The 20,966-nt window shown below is 51.6% G+C and overlaps 1 protein-coding gene across 10 annotated transcripts in view; it reads right to left on the bottom strand.

Annotated features, from left to right (window-relative positions):
* The window catches only part of ppfia4 (PTPRF interacting protein alpha 4), a 130,757-nt gene that overhangs the window by 18,331 nt on the left and 91,460 nt on the right, over positions 1-20,966 (bottom strand). For 9 of the 10 annotated variants that reach the window (XM_065000813.1, XM_065000816.1, XM_065000857.1 and 6 more), the window contains exons 6-14: positions 19,557-19,778; positions 11,488-11,634; positions 7,049-7,183; positions 6,704-6,787; positions 3,104-3,235; positions 2,906-2,968; positions 2,620-2,711; positions 2,338-2,467; positions 1,519-1,715 (exon numbers count right to left, since the gene is read on the bottom strand). In XM_065000813.1, the coding sequence (XP_064856885.1) occupies positions 1,519-1,715; positions 2,338-2,467; positions 2,620-2,711; positions 2,906-2,968; positions 3,104-3,235; positions 6,704-6,787; positions 7,049-7,183; positions 11,488-11,634; positions 19,557-19,778 (1,202 nt within the window). The remainder of the gene's footprint in view (positions 1-1,518; positions 1,716-2,337; positions 2,468-2,619; positions 2,712-2,905; positions 2,969-3,103; positions 3,236-6,703; positions 6,788-7,048; positions 7,184-11,487; positions 11,635-19,556; positions 19,779-20,966) is intronic. The other variant, XM_065000838.1, reaches the window with a different exon arrangement.

The raw sequence follows: 20,966 nt of genomic DNA, 5'->3' as shown, positions 1-20,966 counted from the left end.
GAGCAACTTTTCTCCTCGATGAAGATGACCAAAACAACTCACAGGAGACGTCTGACTGATGAACATCTTCGCTCGATACTGAGGATTTCTTCAGCTCAGAGCTTGAGCCCAGACATTGATGAACTAGCATCCAAGAAGAGATGCCAGGTATCTGGCTTGGGCACATCAGATTAGACCAGTGTGCAATAATTAACGTTTTCTTTATGCAGTTTTTCTTGCTACAAGGCATGGGCTTGAATGGTTGATTGATTTATTGTCATTTTATTTGTAAAATTATTAGCCAGTGGAAAAAGTTTATTTTGGTATTTAAATCAGAAGGCTGCAAATAGAAAAGAGGCATACAATTTTTATTTACATTTTATTTATTTAATAAATGAATGCCATTGATGTGTTTTTTCATTTGAAATTCGATTTTGCATGTCTCCACTATTAAATGATATATTGTATGGTAATAAGTGATGCTTGTTCCATATTCAATGTTAAAGCAAAACTTGTTTGGGTCCATATTAAAAGGTTAATTTGTTCAATGTTGGCCCGTGACTTTGTTCAGGTTTTACATTTTGGCCCACTGGGTATTTGAGTTTGACACCCCTGCTCTAACCCTATTACAGCGGCTGAGTCACTGGCTTTACTGGGGCTCTTTCATACTGTCCCTGGGAGGGGTGCGTCACCTGAGTGGGTTGAGTCACTGATGTGATCTTCCTGTCTGGGTTGGTGCCCCCCCCCCTTGGGTTGTGCCGTGGCGGAGATCTTTGTGGGCTATACTCGGGCTTGTCTCAGGATGGTAAGTTGGTGGTTGAAGATATCCCTCTAGTGGTGTGGGGGCTGTGCTTTGGCAAAGTGGGTGGGGTTATATCCTTCCTGTTTGGCCCTGTCTGGGGGTGTCCTCGGATGGGGCCACAGTGTCTCCTGACCCCTCCTGTCTCAGCCTCCAGTATTTATGCTGCAGTAGGGGGGCTCGGGTCAGTTTGTTATTTCTGGAGTACTTCTCCTGTCTTATTCGGTGTCCTGTGTGAATTTAAGTATGCTCTCTCTAATTCTCTCTTTCTCTCTTTCTTTCTCTCTCTCGGAGGACCTGAGCACTAGGACCATGCCCCAGGACTACCTGACATGATGACTCCTTGCTGTCCCCAGTCCACCTGGCTGTGCTGCTGCTCCAGTTTCAACTGTTCTGCCTTATTATTATTGGACCATGCTGGTCATTTATGAACATTTGAACATCTTGGCCATGTTCTGTTATAATCTCCACCCGGCACAGCCAGAAGAGGACTGGCCACCCCTCATAGCCTGGTTCCTCTCTAGGTTTCTTCCTAGGTTTTGGCCTTTCTAGGGAGTTTTTCCTAGCCACCGTGCTTCTACATCTGCATTGCTTACTGTTTGGGGTTTTAGGCTGTGTTTCTGTACAGGACTTTGAGATATCAGCTGATGTACGAAGGGCTATATAAATACATTTGATTTGAGGTAGGGAGGGAGATAGTGGATATTGCGATAGTTGTCTGCGTTGGTGTGTTCTCCTACCTGATCTCCTCGTTGATGGCATCCAGCTGCTCCTGCAACATCAGAGCCAGAGTCTGTGCATCTGATTGGCCGCTGGGTGACAGGAGGACGGAGCTAACATCATCATCTAGGTCTGACTCAGCCTCCACATCACTGCCCAGGAGGTGACTGACACTGCCACGTAGAGACGAGTATTCCTGCTCAAACACCGCACACACCTGTATGGTAAATACACACACACACACACACTGTTAGACACCGCACACACCATTACGATAGATACACACACACACACACACACACACGTTACACACGGCATACACCTGTACGACAGTTACACATTGCACACATCAGATTACACACAGTCTGCTCAGATACCCAAACAAATCCACACTCACACCTCATATACTTAAACACTTTATAAACACACATGTTGATAAAGACATACCACTTACATAACACATACGTACGTCCAAGGTAGCAGGGGTCAGAGAGAGAAGCATTGGTTAGGTGAGAGCTGTATGTAATGAGGGACAAATGCAGTGTGTTAAGCTTAACAACCATCAGCCATATTACAGCCCTCATCAGGGCCATCAGATCATCAGCCATGAGGGAGAGGAGGGGAAGAGAGGAGGAAGAGAGAAGACACTAACAAAGGGGAGGAGAGGGGGGCATATGTGGAGAGGAAGACAGGATATGTGGTGTTTCATGACAGCTTGGAATGGGCACAGAAATTGGACACACAGGCCGAGGGGAGGGTACCAAGTTTGGCACAGGTGTGTGCGTGTGTGTGTGTGGTGGGTGTGTGGTGTACGTGTGTGTTTGTGAGTATGTGGTTACCTTGTTGGGTTCATTGCGCAGCGCTGCCAGGCGGCCCTTCTGTGCCCGTCTGATGACAGCAGAGCTGTAGTGCCCATCCTGCCCTTCTACCACTGAGAAACGCAGGTCACTGGCACTGCCCATGTGAGACCTATACACACACACACACACACACACACACACACACACACACACACACACACAGAGAAAACCTGGTCAGTATAGGGTGCTAGTATGGGACAAGTGTGGGACTAGTGTATGTGTGTGTATAGTGTGTGTGTTTGTGTGTGTATGTCTGTGTACCGTGGGTGTGATCCATCTCCAAACACTCCACTCCGGCGTTTCAAGTGGTCGATCTCATTCCGCAGCTTCTCAATCTCACCAATCAGACGCTCCTGATGAAGAAAGGCATTTTGGGATTGAACAACATCAATGTCCAATCACAATATTTGAAACAGTTCAACTCTCATCCAATACATGTGGCTCTCCATAAAGTTTGTGCGTGAAAAGTTTCAATGAATAAAACGTTGGATGCATAGAGGGATGTGTGTTGCGTTGTTCATGTGTTGTGTGTCCAGGCCTGACTCACCCTGGTGTGGTGGAACTCCTCCAGCTGTTTCTGGGAGTTCTCCAGATCCTGAATCAGGGAGTTCTGGAACAAACAGGAAGAGGATAAGACATCACTGTTCAGCTATAGTTTGGGAATCACTAGTTTAGAGGCCTGAGTACGTCGTATTTGTGTGTGTGTATTGCGTGTGTGTGTGTGTGTGTGTGTTGCGTGCCATGCCTTGTCCTCCAGTGCTGCCATGCGTTCTTTAAGGTGAAGCTGCAGTCTCTCGTTAGACTCAGTGAGCAGACGGTCTACTGTGTCAGACAAACGCTTGTTGTGTTCTTCATTCATCTTCTCTCTCTGACGTGCCTGAGAGAGGGACGGAGAGACAGAGAAAGGGAGTGAAAAAGAGAGAGAGGATTAAAAGTTCATGACTTTTGTCACCCACATACAGAAGTACTCCATACACTCCATGAGCACAGCACTAGAAAACAGAATGAGAGAGAAAGGACTTGATTTGACAACATTGTATTCTGCAGTCAGAGGAAACACCACCTTGACATCATACCTCAACCACACACACACATTCACAGCTGGTTCCTCATAGAGCTACTTTAACTATACTCATGAGCTCACATGCAGAGATAGAATCTAGACGTGTGAATTATTCCAATTGTAAATATATATAGTCAGAGCTCTGTGGGGTAACAGGCTACAGCAGGAAACGTGTGTATTCGGCTCATATTTATAAAGCAAAAGGCATAGTGAGTGTGTGATACTCTAAATATGGAGTTGTCCCCCCTTTGCTGCTATAACAGCTTCCACTCTTTTGGGAAGGCTTTCCACTAGATGTGGGGGCTTGCTTCCATTTAGCCACAATAGCATTAGTGAGGTTGGGTACTGATGTTGAGCGATTAGGCCTGGCTCGCAGTCGACGTTCCAATTAATCCCAAAGGTGTTCGATGGGGTTGAGGTCAGGGCTCTGTGCAGGTCAGTCAAGTTCTTCTACACCGATCTCGACAAACCATTTCTGTATGGACCTCGCTTTGTGCACGGGGGCATTGTCATGCTGAAACAGGAAAGGGCTTTCCCCAAACTGTTGCCACAAAGTTGGAAGCACAGAATCGTCTAGAATGTCATTGTATGCTGTAGCGTTAAGATTTCCCTTCACTGGAAAAATAGCAGACCATTATTCCTCCTCCACCAAACTTTACAGTTGGCACTCTGCATGGGCCAGATAGCGGTCTCCTGGCATCCGCCAAACCCAGATTAATCTGCCGGACTGCCAGATAATGAAGCGTGATTCATCACTCCAGAGAACGCATTTCCACTGCTCCAGAGTCCACTGGCGGCGAGCTTTACACCACTCCAGCCAATGCTTGGCATTGCGCATGGTGATCTTAGGCTTGTGTGTGGCTGCTTGGCCATGGAAACCCCTTTTATGAAGCTCCTGGTGAACAGTTTTTGTGCTGACTGTCACACTCTGACCATTACAGTGCCTTGCGAAAGTATTCGGCCTCCTTGAACTTTGCGACCTTTTGCCACATTTCAGGCTTCAAACATAAAGATATAAAACTGTATTTTTTTGTGAAGAATCAACAACAAGTGGGACACAATCATGAAGTGGAACGACATTTATTGGATATTTCAAACTTTTTTAACAAATCAAAAACTGAAAAATTGGGCGTGCAAAATTATTCAGCCCCTTTACTTTCAGTGCAGCAAACTCTCTCCAGAAGTTCAGTGAGGATCTCTGAATGATCCAATGTTGACCTAAATGACTAATGATGATAAATACAATCTACCTGTGTGTAATCAAGTCTCCGTATAAATGCACCTGCACTGTGATAGTCTCAGAGGTCCGTTAAAAGCGCAGAGAGCATCATGAAGAACAAGGAACACACCAGGCAGGTCCGAGATACTGTTGTGAAGAAGTTTAAAGCCGGATTTGGATACAAAAAGATTTCCCAAGCTTTAAACATCCCAAGGAGCACTGTGCAAGCGATAATATTGAAATGGAAGGAGTATCAGACCACTGCAAATCTACCAAGACCTGGCCGTCCCTCTAAACTTTCAGCTCATACAAGGAGAAGACTGATCAGAGATGCAGCCAAGAGGCCCATGATCACTCTGGATGAACTGCAGAGATCTACAGCTGAGGTGGGAGACTCTGTCCATAGGACAACAATCAGTCTTATATTGCAGAAATCTGGCCTTTATGGAAGAGTGGCAAGAAGAAAGCCATTTCTTAAAGATATCCATAAAAAGTGTTGTTTAAAGCCACCTGGAAGACACACCAAACATGTGGAAGAACGTGCTCTGGTCAGATGAAACCAAAATTAAACTTTTTGGAAACAATGCAAAACGTTCTTTTTGGCGTAAAAGCAACACAGCTCATCACCCTGAACACACCATCCCCACTGTCAAACATGGTGGTGGCAGCATCATGGTTTGGGCCTGCTTTTCTTCAGCAGGGACAGGGAAGATGGTTAAAATTGATGGGAAGATGGATGGAGCCAAATACAGGACCATTCTGGAAGAAAACCTGATGGAGTCTGCAAAAGACCTGAGACTGGGACGGAGATTTGTCTTCCAACAAGACAATGATCCAAAACATAAAGCAAAATCTACAATGGAATGGTTCAAAAATAAACATATCCAGGTGTTAGAATGGCCAAGTCAAAGTCCAGACCTGAATCCAATCGAGAATCTGTGGAAAGAACTGAAAACTGCTGTTCACAAATGCTCTCCATCCAACCTCACTGAGCTCGAGCTGTTTTTCAAGGAGTACATGGCACCAGCCTTACGCATGGTGTCCCCGGTTCGGCCAGCACAGCCCAGTGCGCCTTCACGGTCCAGTCTATCCGTTGCCTCCTCCACACACCAGCCCTCCGGTGGCAGCCCCCCGCACCAGGCTGTCTCTCCGTCTCATCCCTACAGGTGCTCCCGCCTGTCCAGCGCTGCCAGAGCCTTCCTCCTGCCCAGCGCCACCAGAGTCTCCCGTCTGTCCCGAGCCGCCAAAGTCTCCCGTCTGTTCTGAGCTGCCAGAGTCTCCCGTCTGTCCTGAGCCGTCAGTCAGCCAGGAGCTGCCAGAGCCGTCAGTCAGCCAGGACCTGCCAGAGCCGTCAGTCAGCCAGGAGCAGCCAGTCAGCCAGGAGCAGCCAGAGCTGCCAGTCAGCCAGGAGCTGCCAGAGCCGTCAGCCAGCCAGGAGCTGCCAGAGCCGTCAGCCAGCCAGGAGCTGCCAGAGCCGTCAGCCAGCCAGGAGCTGCCAGAGCCGTCATTCAGTCCGGAGCTGCCCCTCAGTCCAGAGGCGCTCCTCAGTCCAGTGGGCCTTTAATTTTTAATTTTACCTTTATTAACTAGGCAAGTCAGTTAAGAACAAATTCTTAATTTCAATGAAGGCCTAGTTAAATAAAGGTTACATAAATAAAATTAAAATAAATCACGGGGTTTGCTCCACCAAGATTTACATGCTAAAATCGCCACTGCTACTGCCAATGTTTGTCTATGGAGATTGCATGGCTGAGTGCTCGATTTTATACACCTTTCAGCAACGGGTGTGGCTGAAATAGCCAAATCCACTCATTTGAAGGGGTGTCCACATACTTTTTTATATATAGTGTATATGAGGATCTCCGGGTGTGTCTGTGTATGTGTCTGTGCCTGTGTGTGTGTGTGTGTGTGTGTCTGTGTGAGCATGAAGAGACAAAGTCAAGGGGCCAGGCTTATGTGAAGCGTCGGCCTACGCTGCACTCAGAGAGAGGTCAGAGAAAGCCTGCAAGGCAAGACTACATGCACACACACACACACACACACACACACACACACACACACACCCTGCTCAGTTCCTGGTTCTTCTCCTCCAGTTGTGACTCCAGCTGTCTGAGTCGCTCCTCAACGTTGCCATGTCGCTCCTCGGCCTGCAGGGGGAGTCACAGGACCCAACTCAATCAAACCTGCATTCCAGTATTTACACACCAAGCTCTTTTTCACATTGTCAAAAAACAGTTATTGTTTTGGTTACTGTGAAATCCTACAACTATTACCAGATACCTTCCCTTTACAGCTAGATACCCACCTGTTGTCAGAATAACAAATGTACGTGCATCAAGACTGCTATGGTGGGTTCGATTGACATCCAGCCTCCGTATGTTTAGGACTGTGACTGTGTGTGTTGTTACCTTGGTGAGGGCTGCCACCCTCTGTGCTAACTCTGCCTCCACCTCTGGTAGTGTCTCAGCCTTCCTCATGGTCTGAGCCAGTCTCTGCTCTGCCAACTCTAACAGCTCCTGCAGCTGGCGCACCTTCTCCTCACTCTGACAGAGGTGGAGGGAGAGAGATAGAGAGGGAGGGAGAGAGAGAGGTGGAGAGGGGGGGGGGAGCGAGATAGAGAGGGAGGGAGAGAGAGAGGTGGAGAGAGGGGGAGGGAGATAGAGAAGGAGGGAGAGAGAGAGTAGAGAGAGGGGGAGGGAGAGAGAGAGGTGGAGAGAGGGGGAGGGAGGGAGGGAGATAGAGAAGGAGGGAGAGAGAGAGGTGGAGAGAGGGGGAGGGAGGGAGATAGAGAAGGAGGAGAGAGAGAGAGGTAGAGAGAGGGGGAGGGAGGAGAGATAGAGAGGGAGGGAGAGAGAGAGGTGGAGAGAGGGGGAGGGAGGGAGATAGAGAAGGAGGGAGAGAGAGAGGGAGAGAGGGAGAGAGATAGAGAGGGAGGGAGAGAGAGGTGGAGAGAGGGGGAGATAGAGAAGGAGGGAGAGAGAAAGGTGGAGAGAGGGGGAGGGAGATAGGGAAGGAGGGAGAGAGAGAGAAAAGGTGGAGAGAGGGGGAGGGAGGGAGATAGAGAGGGAGGGAGAGAGAGAGGTGGAGAGAGGGGGAGGGAGGGAGATAGAGAAGGAGGGAGAGAGAGAGGGGGAAAGGGGAGAGAGATAGAGAGGGAGGGAGAGAGAGAGGTGGAGAGAGGGGGAGATAGAGAAGGAGGGAGAGAGAAAGGTGGAGAGAGGGGAGGGAGATAGAGAAAGAGGGAGAGAGAGAGAGAGAGTGGAGAGAGGGGGAGGGAGGGAGATAGAGAAGGAGGGAGAGAGGGGTAGAGAGAGGGGAGATAGATAGAGAGGGAGGGAGAGAGAGGTGGAGAGAGGGGGAGGGAGGGAGATAGAGAAGGAGGGAGAGAGAGAGGGAGAGAGATAGAGAGGAGGGAGAGAGGGGGAGATAGAGAAGGAGGGAGAGAGGGGGTGGAGAGAGGGGGGAGGGAGATAGAGAAGGAGGGAGAGAGAGAGGGAGAGAGATAGAGAGGGAGGAAAGAGAGGTAGAGGTGGAGGAGGGAGGGAGATAGAGAGGAGGGAGAGAGAGAGAGGGTGGAGAGAGGGGGGGAGGGAGATAGAGAAGGAGGGAGAGAGAGGTAGAGAGAGAGGGGGAGGGAGGGAGATAGAGAAGGAGGGAGAGAGAGAGGTAGAGAGAGGGGGAGGGGGAGATAGAGAAGGAGGAGGGAGAGGTAGAGAGAGGGGGGGAGATAGATAGAGAAGGAGGGAGAGAGAAGGTGGAGAGAGGGGGGAGGGAGGGAGATAGAGAAGGAGGGAGAGAGAGAGGGAGAGAGGGGAGAGAGATAGAGAGGGAGGGAGAGAGAGGTGGAGAGAGGGGAGATAGAGAAGGAGGGAGAGAGAAAGGTGGAGAGAGGGGGAGGGAGATAGGGAAGGAGGGAGAGAGAGAGAAAGGTGGAGAGAGGGGGAGGGAGGGAGATAGAGAGGGAGGGAGAGAGAGAGGTGGAGAGAGGGGGGAGGGAGGGAGATAGAGAAGGAGGGAGAGAGAGAGGGAAAGAGGGAGAGATAGAGAGGGAGGGAGAGAGAGGTGGAGAGAGGGGAGATAGAGAAGGAGGGAGAGAGAAGGTGGAGAGAGGGGGAGGGAGATAGAGAAAGAGGGAGAGAGAGAGAGAGAGAGTGGAGAGAGGGGGAGGGAGGGAGATAGAGAAGGAGGGAGAGAGGGGTAGAGAGAGGGGGAGATAGATAGAGAGGGAGGGAGAGCGAGAGGTGGAGAGAGGGGGAGGGAGGGAGATAGAGAAGGAGGGAGAGAGAGGGGAGAGATAGAGAGGGAGGAAGAGAGGGGGAGGAGGGGGAGATAGAGAAGGAGGGAGAGAGAGAGGTGGAGAGGGGGGGGAGGGAGATAGAGAAGGAGGGAGAGAGAGGGAGAGAGATAGGAGGGAGGAAAAGAGAGGGTGGAGAGAGGGGGAGGGAGATAGAGAAGGAGGGAGAGAGAGAGGGGTGGAGAGAGGGGGAGGGAGAGATAGAGAAGGAGGGAGAGAGAGAGTAGAGAGAGGGGGAGGGAGGGAGATAGAGAAGGAGGGAGAGGAGAGGTAGAGGGGGGGAGGGAGGGAGATAGAGGGAGGGAGAGAGAGGTAGAGAGAGGGGGAGGGAGATAGATAGAGAAGGAGGGAGAGAATGTGGAGAACTTAGGGAGGGAGATAGAGAAGGAGGGAGAGAGAGGTAGAAAAGAGGGAGGGAGGGAGATAGAGAAGGAGGGAGAAGATCAGGAGAGAGAGGGGAGGGAGATGATATAGAAGGAGGGAGAGAGAGAGGTGGAGAGGGGGGGAGGGGAGGGAGATAGAGAAGGAGGGGAGAGAGGGTAGAGAGAGGGGGAGGGAGGGAGGAGATAGATGGAGGGAGAGAGAGGCCTGTAGAGAGAGGGAGGGAGGGAGGGAGATAGAGAAGGAGGGAGAGGCTAGAGAGGGAGGGAGGGAGAGAGAGGTAGAGAGAGGGGGAGGGAGATAGAGAGGGAGGGAGGGAGAGAGAGGGTAGAGAGAGGGAGGGAGATAGATAGAAAGGAGGGAGAGAGAGGTAGAGAGAGGGGGAGGGAGATAGAGAGGGAGGGAGGGAGAGAGAGAGGTGGAGAGAAAGAGAGAGATGATCACATACATATTTGAGATGTTTGGACTCAATGTCATAACTTAAAATGTTGTATTTTTATTATCAGTGGTTACAAAAGCAGTGTTTGCTCCATCTACACTGAGTGTACAAACATCAGGAACACCTGCTCTTTCCATGATATACACAACTGTGGGAAGCATTGGAGTCAACGTGTGTGTGTGTGTGTGTGTGTGTGCGTGCGTGCGTGCGTGTGCGTGTGTGTGAGATAGATGGAACCTTAGAGGCCTGTCCCTGATGATGTCTCTGAGTAATGGATACTCTGTGTCACCCTCACATTCTCTGGCTTCAAGTGGAGTTAAACTGAACTTCACCCTCAACTGAACGGTTGACGAACCATCACTCGCCCCCCCTCTGTGTGTGAGTCCCCTACCTCACCCCGTCTCCTCTTTATGTGAACCAGTAATGACCCCCCTGTGTGTGAGTCCCCTACCTCACCCCGTCTCCTCTTTATGTGAACCAGTAATGATCCCCCTGTGTGTGAGTCCCCTACCTCACCCCGTCTCCTCTTTATGTGAACCAGTAATGACCCCCCTGTGTGTGAGTCCCCTACCTCACCCCGTCTCCTCTTTATGTGAACCAGTAATGACCCCCCCCCTGTGTGTGAGTCCCCTACCTCACCCCGTCTCCTCTTTATGTGAACCAGTAATGACCCCCCTGTGTGTGAGTCCCCTACCTCACCCCGTCTCTTCTTTATGTGAACCAGTAATGACCCCCCCCTGTGTGTGAGTCCCCTACCTCACCCCGTCTCCTCTTTATGTGAACCAGTAATGACCCCCCCCTGTGTGTGAGTCCCCTACCACACCCCGTCTCCTCTTTATGTGAACCAGTAATGACCCCCCCCCTGTGTGTGAGTCCCCTACCTCACCCCGTCTCCTCTTTATGTGAACCAGTAATGACCCCCCTGTGTGTGAGACCCCTACCTCACCCCGTCTCCTCTTTATGTGAACCAGTAATGACCCCCCCTGTGTGTGAGTCCCCTACCTCACCCCGTCTCTTCTTTATGTGAACCAGTAATGACCCCCCTGTGTGTGAGTCCCCTACCACACCCCGTCTCCTCTTTATGTGAACCAGTAATGACCCCCCTGTGTGTGAGTCCCCTACCTCACCCCGTCTCCTCTTTATGTGAACCAGTAATGACCCCCCTGTGTGTGAGTCCCCTACCTCACCCCGTTTCCTCTTTATGTGAACCAGTAATGACCCCACCCCCTGTGTGTGAGTCCCCTACCTCACCCAGTCTCCTCTTTATGTGAACCAGTAATGACCCCCCCTGTGTGTGAGTCCCCTACCTCACCCCGTCTCCTCTTTATGTGAACCAGTAATGACCCCCCTGTGTGTGAGTCCCCTACCTCACCCCGTCTCCTCTTTATGTGAACCAGTAATGACCCCCCCCTGTGTGAGTCCCCTACCTCACCCCGTCTCCTCTTTATGTGAACCAGTAATGACCCCACCCCTGTGTGTGAGTCCCCTACCTCACCCCGTCTCCTCTTTATGTGAACCAGTAATGACCCCCCTGTGTGTGAGTCCCCTACCTCACCCCGTCTCCTCTTTATGTGAACCAGTAATGACCCCCCTGTGTGTGAGACCCCTACCTCACCCCGTCTCCTCTTTATGTGAACCAGTAATGACCCCCCCCCTGTGTGTGAGTCCCCTACCTCACCCCGTCTCCTCTTTATGTGAACCAGTAATGACCCCAGCATGTATGTGTGTGTTACCTGTCGATGCAGAGAGTCCTTGGTAACCAGTTCGTTCTCCAGTTTGTCGTTGAGGTCGTGGATGTGGGTGGTTTCCCTCTGAGCGGCCAGGTAACGTTTTTCTAACGTTGTAATCCGCTCCTCCATATCCTCCCTCTGCGCCAGCCCCTACAACAGGCATATAGTAAGAGAGAAAACACAGTGTGTGTGTTCATACTAGGAAACATAACATAGAACCTTGCCGATTGACTCAGTACCGGTGCCCCCTGTATATAGCCTCCACACTGACTCAGTAACGGTACCCCCTGTATATAGCCTCCACACTGACTCAGTACCGGTGCCCCCTGTATATAGCCTCCACACTGACTCGGTACTGGTACCCCCTGTATATAGCCTCCACACTGACTCAGTACCGGTGCCCCCTGTATATAGCCTCCACACTAACTCAGTACCGGTACCCCCTGTATATAGCCTCCACACTGACTCGGTACTGGTACCCCCTGTATATAGCCTCCACACTGACTCAGTACCGGTGCCCCCTTTATATAGCCTCCACACTGACTCGGTACTGGTACCCCCTGTATATAGCCTCCACACTGACTCAGTACTGGTACCCCCTGTATATAGCCTCCACACTGACTCGGTACTGGTACCCCCTGTATATAGCCTCCACACTGACTCGGTACCGGTACCCGCTGTATATAGCCTCCACACTGACTCAGTACCGGTACCCCCTGTATATAGCCTCCACACTGACTCAGTACTGGTACCCCCTGTATATAGCCTCCACACTGACTCGGTACCGGTGCCCCCTGTATATAGCCTCCACACTGACTCAGTACTGGTGCCCCCTGTATATAGCCTCCACACTGACTCAGTACTGGTGCCCCCTGTATATAGCCTCCACACTGACTCAGTACTGGTACCCCCTGTATATAGCCTCCACACTGACTCAGTACCGGTGCCCCCTGTATATAGCCTCCACACTGACTCAGTACTGGTGCCCCCTGTATATAGCCTCCACACTGACTCAGTACTGGTACCCCCTGTATATAGCCTCCACACTGACTCAGTAACGGTACCCCCTGTATATAGCCTCCACACTGAGTCAATACTGGTGCCCCCTGTATATAGCCTCCACACTGACTCGGTACTGGTACCCCCTGTATATAGCCTCCACACTGACTCAGTACCGGTGCCCCCTGTATATAGCCTCCACACTGACTCGGTACCGGTACCCCCTGTATATAGCCTCCACACTGACTCAGTACTGGTACCCCCTGTATATAGCCTCCACACTGACTCGGTACTGGTACCCCCTGTATATAGCCTCCACACTGACTCAGTACCGGTGCCACCTGTATATAGCCTCCACACTGACTCAGTACCGGTGCCCCCTGTATATAGCCTCCACACTGACTCAGTAACGGTACCCCCTGTATATAGCCTCCACACTGACTCGGTACCGGTACCCCCTGTATATAGCCTCCACACTGACTCGGTACAGGTACCCCTTGTATATAGCCTCCACACTGACTCGGTACTGGTACCCCCTGTATATAGCCTCCACACTGACTCAGTACCGGTACCCCCTGTATATAGCCTCCACACTGACTCAGTACAGGTGCCCCCTGTATATAGCCTCCACACTGACTCAGTACCGGTGCCCCCTGTATATAGCCTTCACACTGATTCAGTACTGGTGCCCCCTGTATATAGCCTCCACACTGACTCAGTACCGGTGCCCCCTGTATATAGCCTCCACACTGACTCAGTACCGGTACCCCCTGTATATAGCCTCCACACTGACTCAGTACTGGTACCCCCTGTATATAGCCTCCACACTGACTCGGTACCGGTGCCCCCTGTATATAGCCTCCACACTGACTCGGTACCGGTACCCGCTGTATATAGCCTCCACACTGACTCAGTACCGGTACCCCCTGTATATAGCCTCCACACTGACTCAGTACTGGTACCCCCTGTATATAGCCTCCACACTGACTCAGTACCGGTGCCCCCTGTATATAGCCTCCACACTGACTCAGTACTGGTGCCCCCTGTATATAGCCTCCACACTGACTCAGTACTGGTGCCCCCTGTATATAGCCTCCACACTGACTCAGTACTGGTGCCCCCTGTATATAGCCTCCACACTGACTCAGTACCGGTGCCCCCTGTATATAGCCTCCACACTGACTCAGTACCGGTGCCCCCTGTATATAGCCTCCACACTGACTCAGTAACGGTACCCCCTGTATATAGCCTCCACACTGACTCGGTACTGGTACCCCCTGTATATAGCCTCCACACTGACTCGGTACAGGTACCCCCTGTATATAGCCTCCACACTGACTCGGTACTGGTACCCCCTGTATATAGCCTCCACACTGACTCAGTACCGGTGCCCCCTGTATATAGCCTCCACACTGACTCAGTACCGGTGCCCCCTGTATATAGCCTCCACACTGACTCAGTACCGGTGCCCCCTGTATATAGCCTCCACACTGACTCAGTACCGGTGCCCCCTGTATATAGCCTCCACACTGACTCAGTACCGGTGCCCCTGTATATAGCCTCCACACTGACTCAGTACTGGTACCCCTGTATATAGCCTCCACACTGACTCAGTACTGGTACCCCCTGTATATAGCCTCCACACTGACTCAGTACTGGTACCCCCTGTATATAGCCTCCACACTGACTCAGTACTGGTACCCCCTGTATATAGCCTCCACACTGACTCAGTACAGGTGCCCCCTGTATATAGCCTCCACACTGACTCAGTACCGGTGCCCCCTGTATATAGCCTCCACACTGACTCAGTACTGGTGCCCCTGTATATAGCCTCCACACTGACTCAGTACCTCCACACTGACTGCCCCCTGTATATAGCCTCCACACTGACTCAGTACTGGTACCCCCTGTATATAGCCTCCACACTGACTCAGTACTGGTACCCCTGTATATAGCCTCCACACTGACTCAGTACCGGTGCCCCCTGTATATAGCCTCCACACTGACTCAGTACCGGTACCCCCTGTATATAGCCTCCACACTGACTCAGTACCGGTGCCCCCTGTATATAGCCTCCACACTGACTCAGTACTGGTACCCCCTGTATATAGCCTCCACACTGACTCAGTACCGGTGCCCCCTGTATATAGCCTCCACACTGACTCAGTACTGGTGCCCCCTGTATATAGCCTCCACACTGACTCAGTACCGGTACCCCTGTATATAGCCTCCACACTGACTCAGTACTGGTACCCCCTGTATATAGCCTCCACACTGACTCAGTACTGGTACCCCCTGTATATAGCCTCCACACTGACTCAGTACCGGTACCCCTGTATATAGCCTCCACACTGACTCAGTACTGGTGCCCCCTGTATATAGCCTCCACACTGACTCGGTACTGGTACCCCCTGTATATAGCCTCCACACTGACTCAGTACCGGTGCCCCCTGTATATAGCCTCCACACTGACTCAGTACCGGTACCCCCTGTATATAGCCTCCACACTGACTCAGTACTGGTACCCCCTGTATATAGCCTCCACACTGACTCAGTACTGGTGCCCCCTGTATATAGCCTCCACACTGACTCAGTACCGGTGCCCCCTGTATATAGCCTCCACACTGACTCAGTACAGGTACCCCCTGTATATAGCCTCCACACTGACTCAGTACCGGTGCCCCCTGTATATAGCCTCCACACTGACTCAGTACCGGTGCCCCCTGTATATAGCCTCCACACTGACTCAGTACCGGTGCCCCCTGTATATAGCCTCCACACTGACTCAGTACCGGTGCCCCTGTATATAGCCTCCACACTGACTCAGTACTGGTACCCCCTGTATATAGCCTCCACACTGACTCAGTACCGGTGCCCCCTGTATATAGCCTCCACACTGACTCAGTACCGGTGCCCCCTGTATATAGCCTCCACACTGACTCAGTACCCCCTGGTGCCCCCTGTATATAGCCTCCACACTGACTCAGTACCGGTGCCCCCTGTATATAGCCTCCACACTGACTCAGTACCGGTGCCCCCTGTATATAGCCTCCACACTGACTCGGTACTGGTACCCCCTGTATATAGCCTCCACACTGACTCAGTACTGGTACCCCCTGTATATAGCCTCCACACTGACTCAGTACTGGTACCCCTGTATATAGCCTCCACACTGACTCAGTAACGGTACCCCCTGTATATAGCCTCCACACTGACTCAGTACAGGTGCCCCCTGTATATAGCCTCCACACTGACTCAGTACCGGTGCCCCCTGTATATAGCCTTCACACTGATTCAGTACTGGTGCCCCCTGTATATAGCCTCCACACTGACTCAGTACCGGTGCCCCCTGTATATAGCCTCCACACTGACTCAGTACCGGTGCCCCCTGTATATAGCCTCCACACTGACTCAGTACTGGTACCCCCTGTATATAGCCTCCACACTGACTCAGTACCGGTGCCCCCTGTATATAGCCTCCACACTGACTCAGTACCGGTGCCCCCTGTATATAGCCTCCACACTGACTCAGTACCGGTACCCCCTGTATATAGCCTCCACACTGACTCAGTACTGGTACCCCCTGTATATAGCCTCCACACTGACTCGGTACCGGTGCCCCCTGTATATAGCCTCCACACTGACTCAGTACTGGTGCCCCCTGTATATAGCCTCCACACTGACTCAGTACCGGTACCCCCTGTATATAGCCTCCACACTGACTCAGTACTGGTACCCCCTGTATATAGCCTCCACACTGACTCAGTACTGGTGCCCCCTGTATATAGCCTCCACACTGACTCAGTACTGGTACCCCCTGTATATAGCCTCCACACTGACTCAATACTGGTGCCCCCACTGTATATAGCCTCCACACTGACTCAGTACTGGTACCCCCTGTATATAGCCTCCACACTGACTCAGTACCGGTGCCCCTGTATATAGCCTCCACACTGACTCAGTACCGGTACCCCCTGTATATAGCCTCCACACTGACTCAGTACTGGTACCCCCTGTATATAGCCTCCACACTGACTCGGTACTGGTACCCCCTGTATATAGCCTCCACACTGACTCAGTACCGGTACCCCCTGTATATAGCCTCCACACTGACTCGGTACTGGTACCCCCTGTATATAGCCTCCACACTGACTCAGTACCGGTGCCCCTGTATATAGCCTCCACACTGACTCAGTACTGGTACCCCCTGTATATAGCCTCCACACTGACTCAGTACTGGTACCCCCTGTATATAGCCTCCACACTGACTCAGTACTGGTACCCCCTGTATATAGCCTCCACACTGACTCAGTACCGGTGCCCCCTGTATATAGCCTCCACACTGACTCAGTACCGGTGCCCCCTGTATATAGCCTCCACACTGACTCAGTACCGGTGCCCCCTGTATATAGCCTCCACACTGATTCAGTACTGGTGCCCCCTGTATATAGCCTCCACACTGACTCAGTACTGGTACCCCCTGTATATAGCCTCCACACTGACTCAGTACTGGTACCCCCTGTATATAGCCTCCACACTGACTCAGTAACGGTACCCCCTGTATATAGCCTCCACACTGACTCAGTACTGGTGCCCCCTGTATATAGCCTCCACACTGACTCAGTAACGGTACCCCCTGTATATAGCCTCCACACTGACTCAGTACCGGTGCCCCCTGTATATAGCCTCCACACTGACTCAGTACCGGTGCCCCCTGTATATAGCCTCCACACTGACTCGGTACTGGTACCCCCTGTATATAGCCTCCACACTGACTCGGTACCGGTGCCCCCTGTATATAGCCTCCACACTAACTCAGTACCGGTACCCCCTGTATATAGCCTCCACACTGACTCGGTACTGGTACCCCCTGTATATAGCCTCCACACTGACTCAGTACCGGTGCCCCCTGTATATAGCCTCCACACTGACTCGGTACTGGTACCCCCTGTATATAGCCTCCACTCTGACTCAGTAACGGTACCCCCTGTATATAGCCTCCACACTGACTCAGTACCGGTACCCCCTGTATATAGCCTCCACACTGACTCAGTACCGGTGCCCCCTGTATATAGCCTCCACACTGACTCGGTACTGGTACCCCCTGTATATAGCCTCCACACTGACTCGGTACCGGTGCCCCCTGTATATAGCCTCCACACTAACTCAGTACCGGTACCCCCTGTATATAGCCTCCACACTGACTCGGTACTGGTACCCCCTGTATATAGCCTCCACACTGACTCAGTACCGGTGCCCCCTGTATATAGCCTCCACACTGACTCGGTACTGGTACCCCCTGTATATAGCCTCCACTCTGACTCAGTACTGGTACCCCCTGTATATAGCCTCCACACTGACTCGGTACTGGTACCCGCTGTATATAGCCTCCACACTGACTCGGTACCGGTACCCCCTGTATATAGCCTCCACACTGACTCGGTACAGGTACCCCCTGTATATAGCCTCCACACTGACTCAGTACCGGTGCCCCCTGTATATAGCCTCCACACTGACTCAGTACCGGTGCCCCCTGTATATAGCCTCCACACTGACTCAGTAACGGTGCCCCCTGTATATAGCCTCCACACTGACTCAGTAACGGTACCCCCTGTATATAGCCTCCACACTGACTCGGTACTGGTACCCCCTGTATATAGCCTCCACACTGACTCGGTACAGGTACCCCCTGTATATAGCCTCCACACTGACTCGGTACTGGTACCCCCTGTATATAGCCTCCACACTGACTCAGTACCGGTGCCCCCTGTATATAGCCTCCACACTGACTCAGTACTGGTGCCCCCTGTATATAGCCTCCACACTGACTCAGTACAGGTGCCCCCTGTATATAGCCTCCACACTGACTCAGTACCGGTACCCCCTGTATATAGCCTCCACACTGACTCGGTACTGGTACCCCCTGTATATAGCCTCCACACTGACTCGGTACTGGTACCCGCTGTATATAGCCTCCACACTGACTCAGTACCGGTGCCCCCTGTATATAGCCTCCACACTGACTCAGTACCGGTGCCCCCTGTATATAGCCTCCACACTGACTCAGTAACGGTACCCCCTGTATATAGCCTCCACACTGACTCGGTACTGGTACCCCCTGTATATAGCCTCCACACTGACTCGGTACAGGTACCCCTGTATATAGCCTCCACACTGACTCAGTACTGGTACCCCCTGTATATAGCCTCCACACTGACTCAGTACTGGTGCCCCCTGTATATAGCCTCCACACTGACTCAGTACTGGTGCCCCCTGTATATAGCCTCCACACTGACTCGGTACTGTTACCCGCTGTATATAGCCTCCACACTGACTCAGTACCGGTACCCCCTGTATATAGCCTCCACACTGACTCAGTACCGGTGCCCCCTGTATATAGCCTCCACACTGACTCTGTACCGGTGCTCCCTGTATATAGCCTCCACACTGACTCAGTACTGGTGCCCCCTGTATATAGCCTCCACACTGACTCTGTACCGGTGCTCCCTGTATATAGCCTCCACACTGACTCGGTACCGGTGCCCCCTGTATATAGCCTCCACACTGACTCAGTACTGGTGCCCTCTGTATATAGCCTCCACACTGACTCAGTACTGGTGCCCCCTGTATATAGCCTCCACACTGACTCTGTACCGGTGCTCCCTGTATATAGCCTCCACATTGACTCTGTAACGGTACCCCCTGTATATAGCCTCCACACTGACTCTGTACCGGTGCTCCCTGTATATAGCCTCCACACTGACTCGGTACCGGTGCCCCCTGTATATAGCCTCCACACAGACTCGGTACCGGTGCCCCCTGTATATAGCCCCATTACTGTTATTTTATTGTCTTACTTTTTATTATTTTTACTTTAGTTTATTTGATAAATATACTCTTGTAAGTAAGCATTTCCCAGGAAGGTCTACACTTGTTGTATTCGGCACATGTGAAGTTTGATTTGCCTATTCATGTGGACACTGGCGAGTTCTATACAATCAACAGTGTTTATGTTTATGAATGAGACATATCGATTCCCCCTTCTCTTCTCCTCTCTCCTCAATTACGCTCACCTCTCTCTGTTCCCTCTGTTGTTTGACTGACAGCTCCTCGCTGCGACTCAGGTCTCGGCGAGTGTTGGCTAGCTCCGCCTCCAGCTCTGCCACTCGTGTACTGAGCGTGCCTGAACGCTCACGGCTCTGAGCCAGCTCATGATTGGTCCGATCCAGAAGCTCCTGCAGCTCCACTGACCTGCTGCCATCGTCATGGGCGTCTATGGAACCGTTAGGTAGCCTCTGAAGGGTCACACACACACACACACACACACACACACACACACACACACACACACACACACACACACACACACACACACACACACACACACACACACACACACACACACACACACACACACACACTTGTTTTTTCAAAGAGAGAGAGATAGCTAGAGTAAGGGGAGGTTGCATGTTGTCATGATGATGCTGTTTACACTTGAAGAGCGTATCTTCTGCTAATGTTTGAGGTCTTAGTGACTCAGAAAGGCACCATTTGTGTGGTGTGTTTGTGTGTTTGTCTGATGTGTTTGTGTGGTGTGTGTGTGTTTGTGTGGTGAGATGTTGTTTTGACGTTTCTCTCTCACCCCAAAGTAAAATTAAGTAAGTGGTGTTAATGAACCTTCAGGGAGACACATTGAGACAGGCAGGGCAGCGGGCAGCCCTACTATCAGGACCTCCCTCCCTCTCTCCTATTCATCTTTCTTCATACGCACGCACAGACCCACATGTTGCCACTCAGACTCCAATTATTTGATTTTTCTCATTCATATCATAGCTAGAGAACATAAGAGTATCTGTCTGTCTCTGCCCCTTCCTGTACAGTTCCTAGGGCCGCATTTCCCACACTCGGTTCTCTGACCCCAAGGGGTGCACGTTTTGGTTTTTGCCCTAGCACTACACAGCTGATTCCAATTATCAAAGCTTGATGATGAGTTGATTATTTGAATCAGCTGTGAAGTACTAAGGCAAAAACCAAAGCGTGCACCCAGGGGGGGCCCCAAGACGGAGTTTGGGACACCCTGTCCTAGGGTGTGTTAGGCAAGGTCTATTTAAATCATTCCAGGAGCTGCCAGTCTGTCGGTAGGTATTAATCTAAGGGTTAGGAAGGAGGTAAGGGCTGTGGTAAGGGGAAGTGTGTGTGGCTGGGTGGGGGTTAGACTACAGTGAGTTGACAGGTCTCTGGGGCAGTGTGACACTGTGAAGTAGGGGAATCTGGACAAATCTCTCTCTCTCTCTGGGGCAGTGTGGCGCTGTGAAGTAGGGGAATCTGGACAAATCTCTCTCTCTCTCTGGGGCAGTGTGGCGCTGTGAAGTAGGGGAATCTGGACAAATCTCTCTCTCTCTCTCTGGGGCAGTGTGGCGCTGTGAAGTAGGGGAATCTGGACAAATCTCTCTCTCTCTCTGGGGCAGTGTGGCGTTGTGAAG

The sequence above is a fragment of the Oncorhynchus nerka genome, linkage group LG2 (assembly GCF_034236695.1).
Source record: "Oncorhynchus nerka isolate Pitt River linkage group LG2, Oner_Uvic_2.0, whole genome shotgun sequence".
Classification (NCBI taxonomy): domain Eukaryota; kingdom Metazoa; phylum Chordata; class Actinopteri; order Salmoniformes; family Salmonidae; genus Oncorhynchus; species Oncorhynchus nerka.
Note: the sequence above shows the minus strand (reverse complement) of the source record. Positions and strands in the feature narration are given on the sequence as shown.